Source organism: Mytilus californianus, unplaced genomic scaffold (assembly GCF_021869535.1).
Source record: "Mytilus californianus isolate M0D057914Y unplaced genomic scaffold, xbMytCali1.0.p SCAF_4, whole genome shotgun sequence".
Classification (NCBI taxonomy): Eukaryota; Metazoa; Mollusca; class Bivalvia; order Mytilida; family Mytilidae; genus Mytilus; species Mytilus californianus.
Genome location: NW_026262690.1, coordinates 40361565 through 40379610, shown reverse-complemented (window position 1 = coordinate 40379610; position 18046 = coordinate 40361565). Strand labels below are relative to the sequence as shown.

At 32.2% G+C, this 18046-nt stretch overlaps 1 protein-coding gene across 6 annotated transcripts; it reads right to left on the bottom strand.

Annotated features, from left to right (window-relative positions):
* Positions 1-1091: 1091 nt before the first annotated feature.
* LOC127738032 (RNA-binding motif protein, X-linked 2-like) lies at positions 1092-17112 on the bottom strand. Of its 6 annotated transcripts, XM_052249094.1 has the most exons (7): positions 16989-17112; positions 9453-9611; positions 8944-9073; positions 3024-3207; positions 1392-1893; positions 1224-1307; positions 1092-1181 (listed from the first exon to the last, which is right to left on the bottom strand). In XM_052249094.1, exons 1-7 carry the CDS (start codon positions 17000-17002, stop codon positions 1124-1126), a joined length of 1131 nt encoding a protein of 376 aa, XP_052105054.1. In that variant the 5' UTR covers positions 17003-17112; the 3' UTR covers positions 1092-1123. The 6 variants fall into 6 exon arrangements, with proteins under 6 accessions (XP_052105054.1, XP_052105049.1, XP_052105050.1 ...); XM_052249089.1 differs by having other exon boundaries at positions 1224-1893; XM_052249090.1 differs by having other exon boundaries at positions 1092-1349.
* Positions 17113-18046: the final 934 nt, after the last annotated feature.

The following is an 18046-nucleotide window of genomic DNA, read 5'->3' as shown; positions in this document are numbered from 1 at the left end:
TTGATGTAAATGAAGTAAGTAGTTTCTATCAACAAACTCTGGGCTATTCCACAAGTTTTCTATGGGGGTTTTGAAGACCCTTTCACTTTGATACCACCATATTGCTACTAATAGAATTAATTTATCACAACATAAAATAACACGAAGAATTCAGTCAAACCTACTATAAAGGTTACGTCTTTTGAGCAGACACCAGTCTTTTCAAGTCACCCTCTTGTCCCTTTTAAGTAATAACTGTATACTGTAAATTCAGAAATTATTGCGTGCATTTATTATTGCGATTTTGTCATTTTGGACTAAAATGCGTTTTTAATTTTTGCGATATTGACAAAAATCCTGTTTAATTCATATAAAAAATTTCAAAATGCGATTTTAAATTATTGCGATTATAACCCTGTCGCATTTTTCGCAATAATAAAAACATCGCAATAATTTCTGAATTTACAGTATTTTGATTTCAATATCCCTTCATATTGCCTCAACAACAAAATACCAATTTTCACATTTTTTATAGGAATTATTGAGCATTTTTTTTTTTCCTTCTTTTTGGTGGTTTAATCAAAGGCTAATATCATGTGGAAATCAGTATATTTCAAAGCATGTGTCTCTACTGATAAAGCATGGTTTCAGGTTTGTGTTTCATCTAAAATTGATAGTAAGTATATTGAATTGATCATGCCTTATCATCAAATTGAGTCATTAGAGGGCCAAATCTTTATAAAGGGACTTCGCATTATCATCCCAGTAAAGTGTGTAAGATTTTATTTTTCTATTTTAAAGAAAAAACAAGTTTTAAATTTACTGAATGAAAATTTAGAACTGCTACTACGCCCATGTTTTCATCAAAATGGAATAAAATAAGGACTTTTTATTAAGGTCCTTCCATTTCCTTTTTTTTCAAACAAGTATTGTTAAGAAACAGTAGTTTATACAGAAATGATAAAATTGCAAAAGTTATCGAGATTGGTGAATGGAAGGATGCAACCTGACAAATTTTCAGTAAAAGTTGATGTCATAGACAGTTGGCAAGATGGGCTGTTTTGTGTAGAACTAAGATATGACAGATATTATTTGATTAATTAATAATGAAATACTCCAAATATTTCTTTTATTAAATCTACAATTATCTATCTCTTGACCGTTCTCTTCTCCTTGGTGGTGAATTACTTATGTCTCTTGACCTCTCCTGTCTCCTTGGTGGTGAATTACTTCTGTCTCTTGACCTTTCTCGTCTCCTTGATGGCGAACTACTTCTGTCTCTTGACCTGCCCCGTCTCCTTGGTGGTGAATTACTTATTTTTCTTAACCTTTCTCGTCTCCTTGGTGGTGAATTACTTGCGTCTCTTAACCTTTCTTGTCTCCTTGGTGGTGAATTACTTGCGTCTCTTAACCTTTCTCGTCTCCTTGGTGGTGAATTACTTGCATCTCTTGACCTTTCTTGTCTCCTTGGTGGTGAATTACTTCTATCTCTTCCTTTATTAAATGATCTGTTATTTGGAGATCTGCTCCTATCTCTTCTATAGTCTCTAGAATTGTCTCCCCTGTTATATGACTGTTTGTAATGGTAATTACTATCATTCTCACAATATCTACCTTGATTATTTCTGTTTGAGCCATTTTGAAAGTCTGTGTGGTATCTGTCTTTAGATTCATATCTATTGTTATACCTATTTTCATATGACTCAAAATCTCTGTTAGATTTTTTGGAATCTCTGTCTGAAGAATGTTTTTGTGGTCCTCTATTATGTTCCTTGTTATAGGATTTCTCATCATCTATATCATTTTTTTCTTTTTTAATTTTTACTTGTTCTTCTTCATTATCACTGTCACTTGAAGATTCTGATTTTTTATGTTTCTTTTTCTTTTCTTTTTTCTTCTTTTTTGACTTCTTTTCTGAAATTAAAGCAAGTTAGGTACTACAGATTTAAACTTGTGTGTATGCCAACATTTTCAAAGGAGTAAAACAATTGTTTTTAAGGTGGATTTGACCTATTTGAACATGATGTGAAGACCTGTTTATTGTTGAAGACCATTGGACAATATGAATAAAAGGGTTCCCTGCATAAAAATTGAACCAGTCATAACATTATTTATTCTTATTTTACAATCCCCACCGTTAAAATAAAATGTTAGACCAAGGGCAATTATTTTTTTAATTTGAGGTTGGATACAGTTTCTGTGAAATAATAAAGCACCATCCTTAGAAGTGTAGAACATGCATGCATTTCATGCATCCCTATTATCAACCAAAAAAATATGATTTTCTTCGAAAATAGATGTTGACCTTTCCTTAATAAGAATCAGTACAAATACAGAATACATATTAACAATTCATTGTCATTTTCTATTTTCTTTTTCATCAAATGCATACTTGGATCTACCAAAGCTAAATTTTAAAACTTGTATATCGGTTTTTAACTGAGTTTTTCATCACTACACATGCACACAATACTAGTGATATACATTATGTGGTTTTGTTGACATTTTAATGTAACAGTTTTAAGTTATGATAAGTTTAAATATAATTTTGACATTTTACTTATATTATTGAGGTGCAAACAATAGAGGCTTGAGAAAAAAGTTTCAAAATAAGACTAATCAATATCTTATATTCTGGTTGACCGAGCTGGTTTACCTGTACATTCTGTCTGTCCTTCACATTTAATAATTAAAAGTATTGGGTTTAAGGTAGGTAAAAGTTTTGGTTTAAGGTAGTTTGTGATTAAAAAATTTTGACAACGATACCAGGCTAATAACTTTGAAAACCTGACGCACATTTCATCTACATAAGACTCATCATTGGGGCATGCATTAAAGCAGTTGGAAGACCAAATCAAATACGAAATTGTAGAGCATTAAAAACTGAAAATTCTAAAAAATTGTGCCAAATATGGCTAAGGAAACTTAGTACTCATGTGCATTTTGAGAAGAACTGCTAAATAAGGGTTTTAACCCAGATTTCAAGGTCCACTGAACATGGAAAAGTGGGACATGCTGTCCTGTGGACACATTCTTGTCTATACCTTTTTTAACTTTTTTCATTGGTACGACAAAACTGTCTTCCTCTTTCTCACTATTGTCAGACTGAGGTAATTGGGGTGCACATCCTTCTGATCTCATCTGTTTTGTAATATCATCTTCATCTCCAAACTCCTTAGGCTGTTTATAATTCTCCACATGGTCAACACGCAGTGTCCTTCCAAGCACCTGTAAAATTATTTTCTCATTCAGTAACATTCCATTTAATTTGATGACAATTTACAATTTAAAAAATCTTAGACTTTCCTATAAAATATTTTATTGTAATAATAATGTAAGCAGCTAGGCTACTTCGGATGCTAAAGCACTAATACGAAACAAGCATTTGCAAATTGAACAAAGGTCTGATTTTTTTTTCAACAACTGACAGGACATTTTTTCATAATTTTCTGTATTGTATTTTATTCAGATGACGAAATTTTTACAATGAAATCTCATCCATATCTTTACTAAAGTAGTTTGAGGTCCTTAACTTTACAATCAGACATAATGAAGTCCACTGTTATTCCGATTAATTAGCATGATATTAGAACAACACTTAAATAAAACAACATACCCCAAGAAAGACAACAAGAGGCTCATGAGAGCTTGATATTGCTCACCTTGCTGTAATTTCAGTTTCAGGCATTTGACTTATTTGCTGAACAATTTTGTCATTTACACTTTCTCTCTTTCTATAATAATATTAAAGATAATACATAACCCAAAACTAAAATATTTCCTAAAAATTAACTATTTCTGGACAGTAACACAACAATAAGTTGTCCTATTGGTCTGAAGATTACTTGACAGGTAGATCTAAACCTGTTTAACACTTTCACTTATGTCAGTTTTGCTCTTACTGCTTTAGTTTTTGAGATGAAAGCCAAAAACTTCATTTGACCACTATGTTCTATTTTTAGAAACTGCCACCATGTTTTTGAATGGATCAAATCCAAGAATACAATCTATAAACTAGATACCCTAAGGAACATTCAATTAAAGTTATCAAGTATTTGGCAAAGTAGTTTCAGAGAAGAAGATTTTTTAAAAAGTAATTGGACTTTCACAAAAAATGTAAAAAAAAAAGGTTTTAAGGGCAATAACTACTCAAGGGGTCAATTGACTATTTTGATCATGTTGACTTATTTGTAGATATTACTTAGCTGAACATATATTGCCATTTATACTTTCTCTCTATCTATTATAATATTAAAGAAAATAACCAAAAACAGTAAAATTTAATAACTAGAGGCTCTAAAGAGCCTGTGTCGCTCACCTTGGTATATGTGCATATTAAACAAAGGACACAGATGGATTCATGACAAAATTGTGTTTTGGTGATGGTGATGTGTTTGTAGATCTTACTTTACTGAACATTCTTGCTGCTTACAATTATCTCTATCTATAATGAACTTGGCCCAGTAGTTACAGTGGAAAATATTTTGTAAAAATTTACAAAAATTTACAAAATTTATGAAAATTGTAAAAAATTGACTATAAAGGGCAATAACTCCTTAAGGGGTCAACTGACCATTTTGGTCAAGTTGACTTAATTGTAGATCTTACTTTGCTGAACATTATTGCTGTTTACAGTTTATCTCTATCTATAATAATATTCAAGATAATAACCAAAAACGGCAAAATTTCCTTAAAATTACCAATTCAGGGGCAGCAACCCAACAACGTGTTGCCTGATTGGTCTGAAAATTTCAGGGCAGAAAGATCTTGACCTGAAAAACAAATTTACCACGTGTCAGATTTGCTCTAAATGCTTTGGTTTCAGAGATATGAGCCAAAAACTGCATTTTACCCTATGTACTATTTTTTAGCCATGTCGGCCATCTTGGTTCGCGAACGGGGTCATCGGACACATTTTTTAAACTAGATACCCTAATGATGATTGTGGACAAGTATGGTTAAATTTGTCTTAGTAGTTTCATCAGAGAAGATTTTTGTAAAAGATTACAAAAATTTACGAAAAATGGTTAAAAATTGACTATAAAGGGCAATAACTCCTTAAGGGGTCAACTGACCATTTTGGTCAAGTTGACTTAATTGTAGATCTTACTTTGCTGAACATTATTGCTGTTTACAGTTTATCTCTATCTATAATAATATTGAAGATAATAACCAATAAAATGCTCCGCAGGGCGCAGCTTGATACGACCACAGAGGTCGAACCCTGAACAGTTGGGGCAAGTATGGACACAACATTCAAGCTTGATAAGCTTTGCATTTGGATTGTGATTAAATATTTGACACAGCATAGGTTTCTAACACAGAATGAATGCGGTCTAAGAACTTAAAAATTTTAAATTGGACATTCACCTATTATGGTCCAATATCCAAAATCTAAATACATGGTTAGATTCAGCATATCAAAGAACCCCAAGAATTTAATTTTTGATGAAATCAAACAAAGTTTAATTTTGGACCCTTTTGACCTCAATGTGGACAAAGTTGATAACGGGGCCCAAAAATCAAAAATCTAAATACATGGTTAGATTCAGCATATCAAAGAACCCCATATATTCAATTTTTGTTGAAATCAAACAAAGTTTAATTTTGGACCCCGATTTGGACCAACTTGAAAACTGGGCCCATAATCAAAAATCTAAATACATGTTTAGATTCAGCATATCAAAGAACCCTAAGAACTCAATTTTTGTTAAAATCAAACTAAGTTTAATTTTGGACCCTTTGGACCTTAATGTAGACCAATTTGAAAACGGAACCAAAAATTAAGAATCTAAATACACGGTTAGATTCGGCATATCAAAGAACCCCAATAATTCAATTTTTGATGAAATCAAACAAAGTTTAATTTTGGACCCTTTGGACCTCAATGTGGACCAATTTAAAAACGGGGCCCAAAATCCAAAAACTAAATACACAGTTAGATTCAGCATATTAAAGAACCCCAAGAATTCAAGAATAAAACCCCATTGAAATTGGTCAAGAAATAAGCAATTTATACGAAGTATCTTCTTTTGCACAATACTGTGCAATTAAATATTTCTTGCTATTGCGCAATACTGTACAATTGACAATTTCTTGCTATTGCGCAATATTGTGCTATTGGATATTTCTTGCTATTGCGCAATACTGTGCAATTGAAGATTTCTTGCTATTGCGCAATACTGTGCAATTGAAGATTTCTTGCTATTGTGCAATACTGTGCAATTGAAAATTTCTTGCTATTGCACAATACTTATTATATAATAATTTACACATCCTGTTTGGTGTGTATCTCCTACCATATCATTATTATTTGCTTTTAAATATAAATCAGAAATAACCAACTTAAAATGGAAAATTTTAAAAGAAAAAAAAAGGAAAAAAAGAAAAAAAAGGACAAAAAAAAAATCCCCCCCCCCCAAATTTTTTGAACCCCCTTATGATTCATCACCCCCAAACTCAATCCCAGCCTTCCCTTTGTGGTATGGTACCTTGCAGTACAATTTCAGAGAGATCCATACACTTGAACACAAGTTATTGTCTGGAAACTAGAAAAATGTGTTTTTTGGCCCCTTTTTGGCCCCAAATTCCTAAACGTTTAGGGCAATTACCCCCAAACTCAAACCCAGCTTTCCCTTTGTGATATGGAACCTTGTAGTACAATTTCAGAAAGATCCATACACTTACACACAAGTTATTGTCCTGAAACTAGAAAAATGCTTGTTTTTTGCCCCTTTTTGGCCCCTAATTCCTAAAATATTGAGGCAATTACCCCCATCATCAATCCCAGCCTTCCCTGTGTGGTATGGTACCTTGCAGTACAATTTCAGAGAGATCCATACACTTGAACACAAGTTATTGTCTGGAAACTAGAAAAGTGCTTATTTTTGGCCCCTTTTTGGCCCCCAATTCCTAAACGTTTCGGCAATTACCCCCAAACTCAATTCCAGCTTTCCCTTTGTGATATGGAACCTTGTAGTACAATTTCAGAAAGATCCATACACTTACACACAAGTTATTGTCATGAAACTAGAAAAATGCTTGTTTTTTGCCCCTTTTTTTGCCCCTAATTCCTAAAATCTTGAGGCAATTACCCCCAAAATCAATCCCAGCATTCCTTTTGTGATATGGAACCTTGTGGTACAATGTCAGAGAGATCCATACACTAACACACAAGTTATGTCTGGAAGTTACAAAAATGCTTATTTTTGGCCCCTTTTTGGCCCCTAATTCCTTTACTGTTAGTACCATAACCCCCAAAATCAATCCCAACCTTCCTTTTGTGGTATTGAACCTTGTGGTAAAATTTCATAGAGATCCATTCACTTAAACTAAAGTTAGAGTGCGAAAACCAATGTGTCTTCGGACGACGCCAGACGACGACGACTCCAACGTCATACCAATATACGACCACAAAAATTTTTTTGCGGTCGTATAAAAACTGCAAAATTTCCTTAAAATTACCAATTCAGGGACAGCAACCCAACAACGGGTTGTCAGATTCATCTGAAAATTTCAGGGCAGATTGATCTTGACCTGATAAACAATTTTACCCCATGTCAGATTTGCTCTAAATGCTTTGGTTTCAGAGATATAAGCAAAAATCTACATTTTACCCCTATCTTCTATTTTTAGCCATGGCGGCCATCTTGGTTGGTTGGACGGGTCACCAGACACATTTTTTACTAGATACCCAAATGATGATTGTGGCCAAGTTTGGTTTAATTTGGCCAAGTAGTTTCAGAGGAGAAGATTTTTGTAAAAGTTAACGACGACAATCGACGACGACGACGGACGATGGAGGCCAAGTGATGAGAAAAGCTCACTTGGCCCTTTGGGCCAGGTGAGCTAAAAAATAAATTATTTCCAACAGTACCCCAACAATGGGTTGTCGAACTTGTCTGAAAATTTCATAACAGATAGATGATGACCCATTTATCACTTTGACTCCTTTCACTTTTGCTCTAACTGCTGTAGTTTTTGAGATAAAAGCCAAAAACTGCTTTTGTCCCCTATGTTCTATTTTTAGCCATTTGGGCCATGATTGTTGATGGATCAAAACTTTGGATACAATTTATAAACCAGTTACCCTAAGGAACATTCAGTTAAAGTTTAGAAGTGTTAGGCCCAGTAGTTTCAGAGGAGAAGATATTTGAATGTTAGCATACACTTTAACAAATTGTGTAAAATTGTCTTTAAAGGGAAATAACTCCTTAAGGGGTCAATTGACAATTTTAGTTATATAACTTTTTTGTAGATCTTACTTTGCTGAACATTTTTGCTGTTTACAGTTTATCTTTATCTTCAATAATATTCAAGATAATAACCAAAAAAACTGCAACATTTCCTTAAAATTACCAATTTAGTGGCAGCAACTCAACAATGGGTTGTTCGATTCATCTGAAAAATGGCGGCCATGTTTGTTGATGAATCAAAACTTCGGATACAATTTATTAACTAGATACACTAAGGAACATTCAGTTAAAGTTTGAAGGTATTTGGCCTAGTAGTTTCAGAGGAGAAGATTCTTGAAATAGTTTACTACGCCGACGACGGACGCCAAGTGGTGGCATAAGCTCACATGGGGCCGTTTGGGCCTGGTGAGCTAAAAAAGGGGAGGGTTGAATGCTCAAAAATCTAGCCATATCTTAATATTTTAATAAAATGAAACTAAACAACAGCTTTTGATCCTTTAAAGAATTTTGCTGTTGACGGAAGATTGTTGGTAGCCTTTATAGCTTTATATATTGTATTCTTGTTCCTTACTCCGCATATTTTATCATTCATAAACATCAAATAAATCCTCGCTTATACATTTGTAATTTCATTGTACTGTTGTTGGATTAACATGTGACCCGTAGTTAATTACAACTTCCTATAATACCCCTTCTGTTTAAAATCAAAGATTTTTCTGGGTTAGATAAATTTTTGTCATGATTGATTCACCTGTGGTTGCAATCATACCTTTGTTCCATTTAAATTGTCTACTGCTAAGACAGTGCTTCTTTGATCTTCATAACACAGGAATCCATATCCTTTGATCTTTCCAGTCTTTTTATCTCTTACTATATTTATATTAACAATTTCTCCATACCTTCAATACAAAATTTCAATGCAAAAATTAGAAATTTATATCTTCTACAGTAAAAACATTAATTTTATAAATTGTAAATTTTTTCCACCATTTCATATGTCAAAATAAGAAGAACATAAAAATTTTATTTGAATGAATGAAAACAGAAACAAATGATAAACTTCTCTGAGACTTAATGCTATTATTTTAGGCTACATGGATTGTATAAAACTTCATGTGAAAAGTTTTTAAATACTTGATGTTACATTTATTATATGTAATTTAAAGAAGTATTAAAGATGAACTAGAGGCTCCAAGGAGCCTGCATTACTCTACTGGTATTTTTGCATATATTTGCACATACACATTTGTCTTCCAACGTGATCAAGCCATTACTTACTGTGAGAATACACATATAACATCTCCCTCAGTCAAATCATATGGCAGTCCACCAACAAAAATCCAAGCACTTTCTTTATATTTATCATGCCAGGATTTCTTTCCCACAAGACCAAGTTCTAGCTCTTTTTCATTGATCTTCTGTAAATTTTTCACATTTCTGAAAAAAGAAAAAAACAACAAATAATTGCAAATTTTGTTACAAATTTTATTGCTTAAACAGCAAAGGGTGATACAATTATAATGGATTTTTCCATCTTGGAGCAAATTTGTAACCTTGTCAAAATTTCACCTACCTGTCTTGAATTCGGCAATTTGGTCCAAGGATTAAATTGTAACTTTTGGCAACCCCCTATTTCTAGGTATGCACTTTTCAAACCTTTAGTCATTAAATTAAGTTGAGTGTCATGGAAAAATAGCTTACACTTGCTGACGAAGTAAATTATGTGAAAAGATAATGGACAAGTTCCCTTTTGAAATTATGGAACACTGTGGGAGACCAAAACTGAAAATGGCACCTAACAGCTCAAATGACAGGACCTGTATAGTAAGGTTTAACACTTATCTATTCTTGAAGATCACATGTTGACCTTAATCAGGTTTCCTTTAACTGCAGTTAGAGCTTTCAGCTCAATCTGGGCTATAAATTATCTCCCATTGTAATTTTTTAGAGAAATTTCGGTTTCCCGCTTATTATTAATTAAGAGGTATTTTGCTACAATACAAATGACAAAAGTTGAAATTTTGTACACATAATTATTGGCCTTTGTTTCTTTTTTACATACATGTATGACAGTAAAGATTTAGAATGTGCTTCCAAGTGTTATGTTTCATCATAAGGTATTGAAAAATATGGCTGTGTTTACCAGTCAGGGGAATTACTTAAATGAGTGATTTCTTAAATCATTTATTCAAGTAACATTTTGTCCAAAAATGTTGCAAGTAAGAGTAGTCTTAACTCTTTCTTTTATAATCACCTATATAAGTAGTACATATTAATCACTAGAATAAGTAATTTTTTTTTTATTGTAGCTTTAAATATATAATATTAATGATCCTGGGACAAATTATTATAACCAACATCTGATTTATATAGATGACAGATAATTCCCTGTACTGAATCTGGGATAATGACATGAAAATCACTTGTTTAAGTATCATACCTCTATTTACTTCCAAAAAACACTTCTTTAAGTATTATTTTTTCAATTACCCCCCACTATTTTCAACACCCACGAATCCTCAAATCCTTCAAAAGTATAAGATCATTATATAAAGCATTTTTTTCAACAAATTTAGAATTTACAGATGAATGATTGCATCAAAGGCATAAACCCTGCTACTTTAAAGAAGCAAAAGGTAATTTTTTTTCAATTTTACTAATATTTAGAAACTATGTACCGTAAACATCTATGTTTAAAATTTTGATAAAGCTATAAAATCACAGAATTTCTAATTTGCTTCTTAATTCCCCTGACTGTTTAAGCCACAAAATTTACTGGGAGTATAGACAAATTTGTACACCTCGAAAAGGTTTAATGCATGGTTGAAATTTAAATTAAATTTCATTTAAAAATGATAAATGGAGATCATTTCATACATGTATACCTCTTTTGGGCTATAAGCTAATGCTTTCAAAAAGATAATTTTCTTATATCTAGAGTCAACAGTTTCAGTTAAATAAAAAAGAGAAATTTATACCTTCAGTATTTTTCTTGTTAGAAAAGTAATTTAAAAAATAAAAAGATTTTGAACTAAATTTTATTCACAGATACGTTATTGTTTATTTGAAGTTAATCTAAATCAATTTTATTATTTTCACTTGGAATGTCTGTTAAAGGTACTGATGGGTTGGGATAAAAAAAATTGAATCAATATATTTTATTGCGAAATTCACAATAGACGATGGACCTGCACAATTCTTTTATAAAGAAGACGAACCGCTAAAAAGTCATCAAAGATATCAATGTTTCATAGCACGGGAGATGCACTATTTACCGTCCTTGTCAGTCAGTCTCATCAGCAGAGGCACAAAAATCTCAATCAATTCAAAGTTAACGTAGGAAGAACATGATGAGCATTCATAACTAACATTCTTAGAATTTATAGCAAATAATTGTTTTAAACAATTTTAAATTTCTTAACTATAAATGGTTTGGTGTAATATTTTTGCACCAAGGCTAAGTTATTTTCTTTCATTTTTTTTTTAATTAGGGAACCAGCATACTTATTTCAAAGAAGTCCTTCCCTGTTGTTTCTGTTATAATTTATATAATTAGTGGTCATCTTTTTGTAATTGGAGAATGTACAGAACCAAATTTAATTTGAATATAAAATTATAGATCTAAAAATAAGAAGATGTGGTATGATTGCCAATGAGGCAACTCTCCACAACAGACCAAATGATTTAGAAGGTTAGCAACTATAGGTCACTGTACGGCATGCATGATTTCAAATCACTCTTTTCTTCTACATGTAGATTATCTTTTTGAATTGTCATTTTTGAAAGAATAAAAATGCAGGGAAATTTGTGTAATTTATTTGCCTTTTCTTAAATTTTTATTTTCCTTGTAGAGTATCAAAATAAGGAGATGTGATTATGAGACAACTATTCCCCCTATAACAAAGAACAATGAACAAGTATATGCAGTATACATCACAGCATGGCCTTCACCGATGAGGAAAACTCATTCTGATGGTACATTTGTATCTTATAAAAAGTTACTATAAGCAAAAAGCGAAGCAATCCAAAAGGGACAATTAGTATTATTAAAAGGCCTGATTTAAGTAAATAACATTAACCTCAAAACAATTGCTATATGATTTTATATTCTTTTTTAATCATTTCTGTTATATGATGTGTTTTAACATGCATTAATTTGACATACATGTACATGTATATGTATGCCACTAGGATTGCATTTATATCAATTTAGTTCCTTTTGAACCCCCATACCTGTGTATATTGCATATTCAGTCAACCTGGGGGTTAAAATAGGAGTCTTTCTTATGTTTTTATTTCTGATATTGTTGATTTATTTTTTTCTATTCCTTTCTTTCTGAAGACTAAAAACAAGTTATAGCATACCTTACAATATCAAACGACAAAGATTCGAACGACCTACAAAAATCTAGATAAACTAGCTGCATGGGAAACCAAATGGAAAATGGCCTTCCACCCAGACAAGTGCAATATTTGGACTTACCATCAGTCAGAAAAACAATACCATTGCAACATCCTACCAGCTACATGGTCACACTCTAGAACCTGTAAAAAACGCCAAATACCTAGGCTGCACATTCACATCTGAACTGAAATGGAATGACCAAAGCCAATAGAACAATCAGATCCTAAAACGAAACCTGAACATTGGACATACTTTTGTAAAGGAAAATGTGTATAAAACACTTGTAAGACCTATAACAGAAAATGCCAGTCCAGTATGGGATCCATACAATAAAACAGAAATTGATGACTAGAGATGGTCCAGAGAGGAGCAGCAGGATAGTTGATGAACAAACACCATGATCACTCAAGTGTAGGCAAGATGCTCAATCGCCTACATGTAGAATGGAGATCTCTGGAACAAAGGCGAAAAGATGCAAGACTCACCATGCTCTTCAAAATTAGAAATGAAAAAGTTGCAGTGACAAAGGAAGGTTGTCTGATGCCACCCAAACGACTGTCAAGAAACATGCATGACAGAAGCTTCCAAATTCCAGCATCATCAAGTGATTACCGGAAATATTTTTTCTTTCCACAAACCATCAGAGATTGGAACACTCTCCCTCCTGGGTTTGTATCATCACCGTCAGTGAAAGCCTCTGTGACAAAGCTGAACTAAATTCAAACATTATGGGGGAGGGGTCTGTATGCGCACAAAAGGGAACTGCTATTTTGCATGTTGAGTGTTGCGTGTTGCATGTTGCAGTCGATTTTCATTCAGTATATTTATTAAGTAAAACTTTATCAAGTAAAAGAAGAGTGATTTTTTATAAATAATGTGCTATGATTTCGTTTGTTCTATATCAATGTATATGTGTTCATCTTTATTTCTGTTGATAAATGGTCCTTTGCAGGATAAAAACCGAGATCACTAAAAAAATATATAAACTACTTAATTGTAGATTGTATGAGGGTCTGGATGGGGTTTACAGAATAATGGCCAAATGATATAAAAGATTGAAAAGAAAAATGAGCAAAAAAAAATAAAGAATAGATAATAATGGGGTGAAAAAGTATAAAGAATAATTAATAGTGGAAAATTAAGGAATTAGGTAATACAATACTGATTACAGAAATGAACGATGTACAGAATAAAGAAATCATGTAAATTGGGGAGGGGGGGGGGGGGGGGGGGGGGGGAAGATATTTTCTGTTAAGGTGTTTTGACCTTTTAAAACTTTTTTGGTAACTGTTGTTTTGAAAATATATTTGTTGTAATAACTGTTATTGACTAATTAGCTGTTATCTGTTTTCTAAAAATTGACATTATTGTTAACTGGTTTATGAAAAAAAATGACCCCTATTAGCTGTTAATGGTCAGTACGCTGTTCACTGTTTTTATATTAAATCAGTGGGGTCCAGGACCAATCCTGAAAGCTCCTAATATGGAAATAATCTAATAAGATTATTTCGGATGCAGTATTACAAATTTAAAAAGATCACTAGTCATTGGAATCCGTGTATTCAAAATAAGATAACTAAAAGTGCCATATATACATGTAACCAGGGAGGTTCAACATCCCAATGAAAAAACCTCCTAGTTGGAAAAAAATGCATGTTGCAATACAAGGATTAACTTATCTTGCACTCGGATGCTAACATGGCTGAGGGGACAACCATTTGATTTTCGGGGGGGGGGGGGGGGAATTTATTAGCCTGGTATGATATTAAAATTAATAACTTTGCACAATACAGGATTAAAATGAATATTCTGGAATACAATGCAGGAACCATAAATTGTTCCCACCCTCATGTATACAATTTTGAAGCTCGAGATTTCATTGTGTTGTTGGGTAGTTGTCTCAATGACACCCCTCTCCTACATTTCCATTCCTTCATAATATATATCAAATACACGACTGTCATTCGGTATACAGAGAAAAATGATCGTGAAAGAATAAGTAACGGTGGTCAAGAATTGCGATTGGATTGTGAAAGATCTGGTATAGGATCGTGAAGGAAATCTTATCCAGAAGACACATGCAACGTCAGTAAATAATTTAATTAAATGAATTATAATGACAAATATTGGAAAAATAAAACTGTTTGTTAAAATTGACCAACATTATGATTAGTATCCTGAGAGAAAAACTAAGGTTTAAAAGTACACTGTTTTTACAAATCTACAAAAAGGCAGATTGCTCATCGAAATTTCAAAGAAATAAAAATGTTAACGAAAATGATTTGTTTTTCATATTTTTAATGCATAAACTACTTTTCTCTTTAAAAAATCGTTCCATATTACTGTTTAAAATGGTTCTTACCGTGACCTATAGTTATAATTTCTATGTAATTTGGTCTCTGGTGGAGAGTTGTCTCACTGGCAATTATACCACATCTTCTTATTTTTATACATAAAGTTATTTTGATCAGAAGCTTTGCAAAAATGGGAATATTTGTAAATATTTTATATTTTGGATCGTGAAAGATCGGGTACCACTATTTGATGATCGTGAAAAGGGTCGTGAAAGATCAGTTGCTGCTTATGTGTTATTGCAAAAATCCTCGAAAATGATCAATTCATTCTGCAAACACATGATAATTTATATTTGTAAATGATATATCAAAAGATTGAATTTACATGACTTGATCCGCTTCACTTTTGTTAGTGAATAGGGCTATAATGGTTCAATGCCATTGGATCTGATTATTTGATAATACTATACCGACTAGTTGCCCTATAACAATATAAGTCGTCTATTCGTCCTGCATAAGTTTTATGTCGTATAAAAAGATTGTCGCATCTGCTTTCCATTCATTTTTTTGCACAGTCATATCTATAAAACGCCAGATCCTTGTTGATTTTTGTAAAAAAAAGGGGGGAAAAAATGTTTAAAATAATGCAGGAAAAAAGCTGTCATATTCCTGACTTGGTTTTACTAGGTCTATCTATTGTTACTTTTTTGTATTTTGAGATGACCCCTTGTTTTTCTTCAACTGTTATCGTAAGTCTAAGTGTAATTTTAGATATAGACCTAGTTTCCGCAAATATTAGTATTAAGATCACGTTGATATGTATATCGTATTGGTCATGATCTATGAAATTCCAAATTTTATCATAAAGTGACAGAATGTTTTAAAAAAAGTTAAAATTGTTTCACAATTTATATGTTAAAGATTACTTGAAATACAGTTCTGTTTTGCATCAAATTAACTGTCTCTTGTATGTAAATAGACCGCATCTGCAGTGCACTGTGGACAAAGTTTATCTTGCAATTTTATGGAATTAAAGTAATATGAAGTTTGCAATAAACTAATCAACACAGGTCATCAACAGTTACATTTGAAGGTATATGATATAATTTATTAGATGATTGGGGAGTATTTGACAGACAGAATTTTAAGACCTGATGACAGATTTCCACTGAACCTTTAAATGAAGTTAAGGCATCCCTCTATAAGACTTAGAAGAAGTTTTTACATAAATATGAATCTAATGGCGGGAGCCCTTTGGAAATCATTCACTTTCTAAACTTTCCCATATACAATAATCCAAACTAAATAATGAAAAGTGGAAGTAACAAACTGTAATAGTAACGAAACCAAGTCATACCAATTGATCATGTTGATCTAATTTCAATTGGTAGCTGTAGAAGGAACACACAAAACAGGTCTCCTGATGTAAAATTACTACTGTCACAGGCAAAGATCTAAGCTTCTTGTATTGAAGATAAGAATTTTTTCTGGCATAATAATACAGTATATTTCATGACGTAAAATTGAAGTCATTTATGTTAAGTAAATGCTTTTGAATCGATTTTTCAAAACATTATGAAAATTGTCATTGACAAGGGTGCTCATCTTACGTTTGAAACATGTTTTTATTAGTCCTTATAATAACAGTAATGTTCTGCAACATGCAACACGCAAATTGCAACACGCAACATGCAACATGCAACGCGCAACACGCAACATGCAATACGCAACATGCATATTAGTCAATTTCCGCACAAAAGTCATGGCAAAATATTCAGTTTGTTGATTGTGGCCATTATCCAGTAGAAGTAGAAGTTCAAATTCTGTTGATCTTACATTGCTGAATAACATGATCATGAAATGCGCAATATCATCAACCACTCGGACACATGGCCTGTGGCTGTCTAATATATTTTTGAATACTGTGGGCGGTTAGAAAACCGATTCGGACACAAAGTATCCTAAAAGGATAGCATGATCATAGGGGATGTAGTTTAGTCAGGAACATATATATATTATATTGAGTTAGATATACTGTTCCCAGGTTTAGTTAAGGTCAATTTTGTGAAATACAAAAATCGTGTTCCACTCATATAATTTAAGCAGAATATTTACGTTAGAGGATTCATTTCCTATTGCTAGCTAATCAATATTTCTTTCGTAAGTCATGTAGAGTTGTTCAAACAGCAACACAACAACACCAGAAAAATATATTTTACGGCTTTTTATACCTTTTTCAACCCTTCTTAAAGAAGAGTTTCAGCTTGTCGTTTTCGTCCCAAAAAACATTCGCCACAATATTTCGTCATGTCATCTAACTAATACTCAACTTTTATAAATGACATTTTTTCTGGTTTTTATTTTTGCTGTGCGTTATTTGGCTTTTTTTTGAAATTCCATTTTTATGAAGATGGAGAACTAATAAATTCTAGGCCCTCACATTTAAAACTAGCGTGTCAATTTTCGCCCAAAAATCCATTCGCCCCAACTTCGTCTCAAAATCTTAAACGGTATAAACAGAGACATATATGCATGTATTATATGTCTCTGGTATAAATGGTATAAATGATGAAGTGTTCATATTATGCCGTTCACATCAAAGGGTATTTATCTTCTAAGTTATATTTCTTATTTATGTGTACTTAGTCGAAAGAAATCACAATGAAATCTAAATATGGTTCAAATTTAAATTGAGATTCAAACAATCTATATACAGTACGCAATTTATTACTCTTTAATATTTTAACATATCAGAAAAATCTCATTTTCCAAATTTTGTTATATTTCAATCTTAACTATGAAAAAATATGTCTTTAAATTTATAATTTAATAATCTTTAAGTATTTTTATCAAGATGTCAAAAAATGAATAGAAGTTTTTCCTAGCCATGATGATTTGTCCGGCTCATGCTGTTCTGATGATTCCTATTTCTTCTTTTTATTAGCTTTCTATAGACAGGAACACCTCTAATAATATTAGAGTATAAGTGTAATTTTGTAGAGAAAATTTTGTTGTTATATTGTATTTCAACAAACTATGTACAGCACACTATGTAGACTGTTTTTTTTTATGTATGTCTACATTGATGGCATGCAGATAATAAGACATCACTATTGTTCTTTAAATTTGTCTAGTATTTTAAGATATTTTAACTTAAGCCAAGGATTTGTATA